The sequence below is a fragment of the Antechinus flavipes genome, chromosome 2, assembly GCF_016432865.1.
Source record: "Antechinus flavipes isolate AdamAnt ecotype Samford, QLD, Australia chromosome 2, AdamAnt_v2, whole genome shotgun sequence".
NCBI lineage: Eukaryota > Metazoa > Chordata > Mammalia > Dasyuromorphia > Dasyuridae > Antechinus > Antechinus flavipes.
The window spans coordinates 259,881,438-259,890,115 of NC_067399.1; the positions used below are offsets into that span (position 1 = coordinate 259,881,438).

General features: G+C 43.0%; 1 protein-coding gene across 2 annotated transcripts in view; it reads right to left on the reverse strand.

Moving 5' to 3' along the window:
• MAN1B1 (mannosidase alpha class 1B member 1) overlaps positions 1-4,451 on the reverse strand; it is a 36,803-nt gene extending 32,352 nt beyond the window's left edge. Inside the window, exons 1-2 of one of the 2 annotated variants that reach the window (XM_051976917.1) lie at positions 3,663-3,761; positions 2,640-2,709 (exon numbers count right to left, since the gene is read on the reverse strand). In XM_051976917.1, the coding sequence (XP_051832877.1) occupies positions 2,640-2,642 (3 nt within the window). In that variant the 5' untranslated portion in view covers positions 2,643-2,709; positions 3,663-3,761. Of the gene's footprint in view, positions 1-2,639; positions 2,710-3,662 lie in introns of both variants that reach the window. The other variant, XM_051976916.1, reaches the window with a different exon arrangement.
• Positions 4,452-8,678: the final 4,227 nt, after the last annotated feature.

Below are 8,678 nucleotides of genomic sequence, written 5' to 3' on the forward strand. Positions count from 1 at the left end.
TAAGACACTATACACAGTCGTAGGTATTAACTGTTTAATTTGATCAAGCAAAGAAGCATTTATTACGCAGCCACTATGTCCCCGGAAGTGAGACCACAAATATAAAAGAGAGATGGCCTTCAAGAACTTTACAGTCAGTAATAATGCATTTATTTAGACATGCCTTCCTTTAAGGAGAATATCACAATGAACTGGAATAAACAAGCCAAGAAAATAATGGAAGTCAGCCTATAGTATACTGCTAATCAATATATATAAAATTGTAATAAAAAACACTTCCACACACTTTTTTTGACATGGGAATTTATGTTTCTTACTTTCTCAAATGGAGGAGAGGAGAGCAGAGAAAATGAGATGGAATTGGGGATGTATCTTCACTTTAAAAAAAATCATTTTAAAAATAAGAGATAATAGAACTTCTTGAGCAGAAGAGTGATATAATTTAAAACAACAACAACCCAGGAACAAAACATTTTTTCAGCCTGGAGTGGTGGTGGAAGGTTGAGATTGGGGGAAGGAGGGCACCTGATAATTGTGTGATACACAAAAATAAAACTGGAAGCTTCCTCATATAGTATATTAACTTACCAAAACTAGGTATTCAAGCTGTCTCTGTCCTAGAAGTACTCTTTCAAAACCCTTTTTTAACCCAGGAGAACTTGTCAGCTCCATCAGTTTCTTAAAGAGCTGGCAATGAGCTGCCAGAAGTGTGGCTGGATGCCATTGTGGGCATCAGTTCAAAGACAGATTTGTCTGTTAGCACTTAAGTAGGTGGCAGAGCCACAAGTAGGAAAAGGAGCACAGCTTCCTTAGAAAGGTTAGAATCGTTGATACTAAGAACCTTCCCCCCCCCACCAATTATAGTGTTCCTTCTGTTCTTGAAAGTAGGATAGCAATATTGTAGAGAAGAAAATAACCCTATCCCCTAAAAAGATAATTTCTCTTTTAATCCTAACCCAAATCCATGAGGGGACTGAAGGGGAAAGAAAGAGATAGGGAATTAAGTTTGGCTCCTTCTGCTCTAGAAGGTACACAATTTCCCTTTTACCGTCCAAACTCAATGCTATTTCATTTCTTCTGTGTTACGGATCTTGGCCCAAACCTCTGACAAACATCCTTTGAAATTCCTTCTCTTTCTACTGACACCATCCTGCGGGCCCTTTTCTGCCTAGTCAAGTCCCACTTCTCAGGCTCAGCTACAGTACCACTTCCCTCTCCATTCCTATCACCAAAACCAGCTCTTCCAGGTAATTAATCCTACCAGTAGAACACAACTCCTTATTGTCATTGTTATTATGATCCTTCCTACAGCTACAGCCACTTATACCATTAAGACTAGTATTTCATGGTCCCTCCTGCTTAGCTCTCACTGGACAGCACAGCTGCTACAGCTTCTGTACCTACTACTAATATTAACAATAATAAATAGCAGCTAGCATTTATATGGTACTTGAATGTTTGCAAAGTACTTTACCTACATTAACTCACTGGATCCTCAGCATAACTCTGGGGGGTAGTAACTCTGTTACTATCTCCATTAAAAAAAAAATTACGAATTCTAAGTTTCAGGGATAATTAAGTACCCTATCCAGATTATAGCACCTGTAATCTGATGTTCAAATTAAGGCCTCACTGTCTGCAAGTCCAGTACTCTTTACTAATCAATGGTACAACCAAACACTTATACTACTCTAAAGTGTACTATATAGTGTGGGCAATAGTTCCTTGATGTATTCATGAAGTAATTTCCTTAGAAAATAGCTTGTTTTCTTTTCCACGCTGTGCCTAATCTTACTTTCTAGCTATCTCTGTATTGTGAATTTTGTATTCTGCTTCCCACCAAGTATGTGTTATGTGTAGTAGGACAGCAAGTTTCCTGTCTTTCTTGGGGAAAACACAATTTCCTGGGGATTCCTATATGGAATTCCACTTTTGACTAGGTCTCAGAGAAATGGCTAAGTTGACAGTATCACAGAGCATGAGGGCAGTTAAAAAAAAAATGGAACAAATATTACTATTTCTTGAACCAGACCAACAGAGCTTTCTGATCTTTCCTGACTCCTTCCCTCTCTTTGACAGCTCCCTGGCCTGTCCCCACTCTCAATTCTCCCATCTCATCAAGAATTTACTATCCTTCCAACACCTAATAAATACCAGCTAGCATTTATATGGCACTTCAATGTTTGCAAAGTATTATCCAGATTACAGCACTAGTAAATGTCTGAGGTCAATTTCAAATTAAGATCTCACTGTCTTCAAGTCCAGTATTCTGTTTACTAATTTACGTTCAGTTCAATAACACTGTCCCTCCACCATTCAACACTCCAATCTACTAAGATTCTATTTTTTCCCCAAAATGACAATAAAAACTCAAATGGACAAAATTTCGTGCCTAAGTATTACTAAACCTATTTCATAAACGAAGAAACTCAACTTCAAAGAAGTTAAGAAACTTGTTCAGAATCACAAAATCACTTGTTCAGAATCTTCCCCAGCCTCACTGCTGCCTCATCCCCTAAGGTCCTTAGTTCTTTTTTCTCTTGTTATGCCCGCCTCCCTGGGCCTACTCCAGGTACACCCCAGTTCCACCATTGCCCCCAAATCAATATTAGAACATAATTCTCTCACTCTCTTCTTACCATCTGCTCCTTTCCTCTCCCAGCCCTTTCATTCCAGGTCTCCCTCTCCTATGCCTCACGCCTTATCCACCTGTAAGAGATGCCCAGCTCAGTTCCCATACCCAATTTGATCCCCAGCATCATTTACCAACTAGAACCTTTTCTATTTCTCACCTTTTATTCTAAGCCCTCCATACCCTTCAGAAACCAGCCCACCCTCCTTGTTCAGCACAGTGCCCCCAGCCCAAGCCACCCCAGCTAGCAGGAACTCTCCCTACCACCCCTCCTGGTCTCAAGGCCTGCTGTCATCACTGCCACCAAGGAAATGCGCCCAAGACTTTCCAGACTGCAGTCATTCATTCCCAATCTGCACACCCCTTTCTCCCACCCCCCACCTCCCCTCCCCGGCCCCCAAACACACACACACTCCCTACCCCTCAACCTGCAAGAGGAGTGTGGGCTCTCCCATCAGTATAAACCTAACTGGTTTGGCATTTCCCACCGCCTCCACACCCCCTAGCCACGGGCTCACTCGGCTCCTCCCAGGCTCTTCCCCCAGCTCCCTTTCCCTAATCCTGCAGCATTCTCAGCCTCATCAGGGCCCATTCTTCCTCTGGCCTGGCCTGGCCCTGCCCACCCCCGAGGCCGGGCGATTCGGACCCGCCCAGGTACACCCAGCTCACCTCCATTCTCCTTCCTGCTCACAGGTGTCCTTCTCCCAGGGTCCTCGTTCCCTGCCCAAGTCCCCTTTCTAAGCCTCCCCCAACCCAACTGTTGCCCCAGCCCCACCCCCGACCCCAGACTCTCTTCTGACCCTGGATCCTCCCCGCTGCCCCTCCGCGCCCCCAACCCTGTGCCTGGCCGAGGTCAGCTAGTAAGCCCCGCTGCCCTGGTCTCCTCCCCATACCTTCAAAGCCACGGGATCGCTTCACGCCCTCCCTCCTTCAGCCCTGCTGCTACTCTGGGGAGGGTCCCTCTTCCCTCCCCAGGTCCCTCGAGCCCGGACCCGGCCGGACTCCCTGACCTCTCAGACCCGGGCCTCACCCGCCAGCAGAGGCGCCGCCGCCTCCAATACTTGCTGCCACCGCTGTCAACGCCGCTTTGGGACCGTTCTCCCAAGTTCAGAGTCACCGCGAAGAAGTCCTGCCTCGGTGACTGCGGGTACATGGCAGCGGCCGGACTGAGCTAGCGGCTGGGACACGTCAGGAAGCTCGGCTTCCAGCCGCGAGCTTTCCGCCTCCGCACCGCCCACCGCCAACCGCCATAGCCGCTACGCCGCCGCTGCCGAAAGCTGCCGCCGCCCAGACCCGCGCGGTAAGAGCTATATCCGGGGGCACGCTGGAACTTCCGGGGCGACTCCATAGTGGCACCTCTAGCCCACCTGCCCTGACTCTATGGCAACAACAAGGAGCCAGGACTGGGTACCGGAAGTACTTGAAGTTGAATCCCGCCCCCAATCCTGGGAGAGACAGTGTCTTATGTAGCTAAATACACTCAACTGGTGCAGGTGGACCACATTGGGGAGGGTGAAAAAGAGAATCACAGCTGGCAGGTTTTCAGTGACCCTGAAGGCTCACTTCATCCATCCATTTTACAGTTGCAGTAGCTGAAGCCCAGAAAAAGAAAAAGATCCTTGACCCACATTGAATGTCAGATTCTTTGTCCATAGGGCAACGTATCAGAAAGCATTTATTAAACATCGAGCACGTGTCAAGCACTATGCTGGAGATTAAAAAGTAAAAAGCAAAACCAAAAAAATTCACCCTGCTCTCCAGGAGCTCACAGGCGAAGGAAAGAAGGGAAGGAGGAGGGAGGAAAGGAAGAAGGGGGGGAGGGAGGAAGAAAAAACGGAGAGAGGGAGGGGGAAAAGAGAAAGAAAGGAAAGAAGGAAAATTAAACATAAGAAGGAAGGAAGAAAAGCTAAACGAAGGAAAGAAAGAAGAGGGAAGCCAGAAAGAAGAAGGAAAGAGGCCAAACTTTAAGAAGGAAGGCAGAAAGAAAGAAAGATAGAAAAAAGAAAGAGAGGGGGGAGGGGTGGGGCAAACACGGGATTTCATGTTTGATCCTGGAAGTATTAGGGAGCCACTGCAGTTTATTAAGTTGATGAATGGCACGGTCAGACAATGGTTAAGATCACTTTCAAATCTGAATGGAAGGTATCTGGAGTGGGAGAGTGGAGGCAGAGGGACCAACCAGCAGGCTATCCCAGTAATTGTCAGAGGTGGAAAGCAGTGGGGGAAGGGAGGGGTGGGGGACGATACCTAGACTCTTAGCTTGGGTGACTAGGAGAAAGGTGACCAGGGGTACCAATAGTAGGGAAATTAGAAGATTTGTGGAGAAACATAGAGTTCAATTTTGGATATGTTGAATTTAAGATGTCTATGCAACATCCAGTTAAAAATGTCCGATAGGAGATTGGAAATGCCAAACTGTACATTTGGAAAGAAGTTAGAGCTGGAGAAATAAATCTGAGAATCATGGGCATAGAGATGATAGTTGAATCCATGGAAACTGATGATATCCCCAAGGGAAGTCCAGATGGGAAACAACATGGTGTAGAGGAAAGAACACTGACTCTGGATTTGGAAACTAAAGAACAGTTTTCTGATCTTTCTGTGTAGCCTGTGAGCAAGGTAATACCTCTCTCTGAGCCTCAGTTTCCCTATCTGTAAAGCATAAAAATGTGACTAGATGATTTCTAAGTCCCTTGAAGGACTGCCATTCTATATGTCAGACCTCTCTAAATCTAGAAAGTCAGACTCTGAAGATGTGATACAGTTCTATAAAAATCTGTGTCCTGGACATATGGGATGTCAGCTTGCTCCTCCCACCCAGAATGGGTACAAAAAAAGGAGGCAGAATTTCTCTAGTGTTAAGTACTAAAATGGCTAGGTGGCACAGTGCATAGACTAGAAGTCAGGAAGACATTCTGAATCCTACCACTGATACTGTGTGACCTTGAGCAAGTTATTTAAATTCTACTACCCTCAATTTCTTCATCTACAACATGGGTGGGGGATTTTTTTTTCTGCCAAGTACCATTTGGATATTTATAACATCATTCCCCAGGCTATACAAAACCATCAACTTATAGAACTCAAGCAGTGGGAGGTTGTTGTACCAGCTTTCAGCTCAGCATTGACTACAGTTGCCTTAGCAAACAATTTTGTTGGCCTTATACTGCTCACAGGCTAGATGTTTCCCACTGCTGATCTATAAAAAGGGAGAATAATAATACCTAACTCTCAGGATTGTTGTGAGAAACAAATGACATGCATACAGCTCTTTGCAAATTGAAAGCATATATCTATAGCTATGTCTTACGTATATATTGAGGAAGACTTATCTTCATGAGTTAAAATTTGGCCCTAGATACTTACTAGCTGTGACATACTGGAAAGTCACTTAACTTTGTTTGCCTCCGTTTCCCCACCTGTCAATTAAGCCAAAGAAGGAAATGGTGAACCACCCCATTATCTCTGCCAAGAAAACATCATAAGGGGTCACAAAGAGTCTGACACCACTGAAAAATGACTCGACAGCAAAATTAATATTTTTGATATGCCTTGGGTAGAGCTTTGTGAATTGCCATATTTAAGGGGGGAGAAATTCATCATTTTGTGCCTTTTTGGTAATAATGTCCTTAGCTGGGCTAATCCTCAGAAAATAGACAAATTTGGAATTCCAGGCTTATGCACAAATTCTTCCCAGTTTGGTAGTTCCTTTTTGTATACAACTCTTCTATTCAAGAAACCAAGACCAACTCTATACTGTGATGAATAAATGAAAAATCATTAAGTGTTTGTTATGTCATATTAAATTTATGATTATATGAAATGTTTGTTTTAAATGTGCTTAGTACTGAGAATATAGAAAAAGTTAAACAGTCCTTGTACATAAGCTCACATTCTTATTGGGGGAGACAACACATAAATCACAGGCCTTCCTACTTAGAATCATAGATTTACTACCAAAAAGGATGTTAAATGTCATTCTGTGGAACCCCCTTATTTTACCCAGACAAGCTAAGAAATGGGATTCGAACTTGGATCTTCAAATTCCAAGTTCAGCATTCATTCCTTGGTTATAACACCCCATCTCCCCATATATCCCTTGGGGGAAAATGTCGATAATTTATTCCTTAAGAAATGCAATACGTTGAGAATATAAACAAGTCTGGAGGACTTGGATAAATCACTGTGTTACAGATCCATAGTCACCCAAAAAAAATGATCACCAGGTTATCACTAAGTTGTATGGAAGAAAACATTTTAATAACACTGTATTGTGAAATTGAGGCTCAAGGAGGGGACAGCTAGGTGGCTCAGTGGGTAGAGCACCAGCCATGAAGTAAGGAAGACCTGAATTCAAATCTGGCCTCAGACACTTAACACTCCCTGGCTGTGTGACCCTGGGCAAGTCACTTAACCCCAATTGCCTCAAAGGAAAAAAAAAAAAAGAAATTTAGGCTCAAGTCTACCACCAAATGATTTTAATTAACATTATATCTAACCCATTTCTAGATTGAAGAGACGTCCAAACTAGCATAGTCCCTGATGTTACCTGATAAAACTCTTCCCCAAAATAATTTCTGGTAACATAGGAATCTTGAAAAAAGAAAAATGTCTTACAGATACAGAGTTCACATTTCAGAACTGAGCAAGTCACTCTCTAAATCCCTCTTGTACTAGTAGCTCAAGGAATTAAATAAACTGACAGAATTAGTTCTTTTCTCTATGGAGTAAGATGAGTCCCAGAATCAATCATTTCATGTGGGTGGGGAGACAAGGAAATGAATAAAACTGGAAGTTAAAACTAGATTATCACATCTATTCATTTAATGAAGGGTTTTCCTTTTTCTCTTTTGTTCTGGCCTGCTCCACCTTTCCAAGAGACTTTTCCCAAGAGTCTAGAAAGGGCCTCAGAAGAAAATACTGTTTCTTAATATTTTCAGTTTTATTAAAAAGGTTTTTAATGTTTCCACAACTCTTTTCATTTCTGTGATTCTATTCTTCTCCAGAGGTGCTCTACCATAGTCCCTTCCTAGAAATTCAAGCCCAGAGACCCTTGGCCCATTTCGCCCACCCCTTACAAAATAAGATTAATAGGACAGTTGGACTCACCATAAACTAGGCTATAGCATTCTTAATAATATATTCTTTTCAGAAAACACAATTAGTGCAGTACAAAAGAATTCCTCTCTGAACACATCATTGACATTATAAAAACAACTGTAGCACTGAGATTAGTTTTATTTATTTTTTTAATATATAAAGCTTTTTATTTTCAAAACATATGTACAGATGAACGAGATTAAAATGAGATCTTTCAAGACAGTTGTGAAAATCGAGTAAGGCTTCATCTATTTCAAAGTTGGAGTAGGCCTGAAGGACTTTAAGTCAAGGGCATACTTAAAGTGTCTCCTCCCGGCAAAGTGTCTCCTCCCTGCTATCTTAAGGACATACTTAAAGTCTCTTCCTGCTATCCTCTCCCTGTTAGCCCCCTAAGGGCATACTTAAGTCCCCTTCTTATTATCCTCCCTATTTCTGCCAAATATGTGCAACTATGTACTTGATGGTCAAGTTCAATTTCTTGGATAGTTCCCGCGTTTAGAATGTAAGATCCTCAGCCAATAAGGATGGAGGTCAGTGGTGGGACGGGGAATTTGCGTTAGGGATAAAAGCGCCGACCCTATCCCCTACGGCACCTCTTCCCTTCAATTGTCTGCTCGGTGGTTGGGATGCCAGTTCTCGAGAATGTAAATAAACTTTGCTTTGCTTCTAGAGATCTATCCAGTTGTTTTATTAATGGTTTCTGACCCACACACAGATAATTTGACAACATTGACCCTTGCATATCCTTGTGTTTCAGATTTTCTCCTCCTCCCCACCCCCTTCCCTAGATGGCAAGCAATTCAATGTATGTAAACATGTTAAAATATATGTTAAATCTACTGATCATCCTGCCATCTAGGGGAGAGGGTGGGGAGAAGGAAGGGAAAAATTGGAACAAAAGGTTTGGCAATTGTCAATGCTGTAAAACTACCCATGCATATAACTT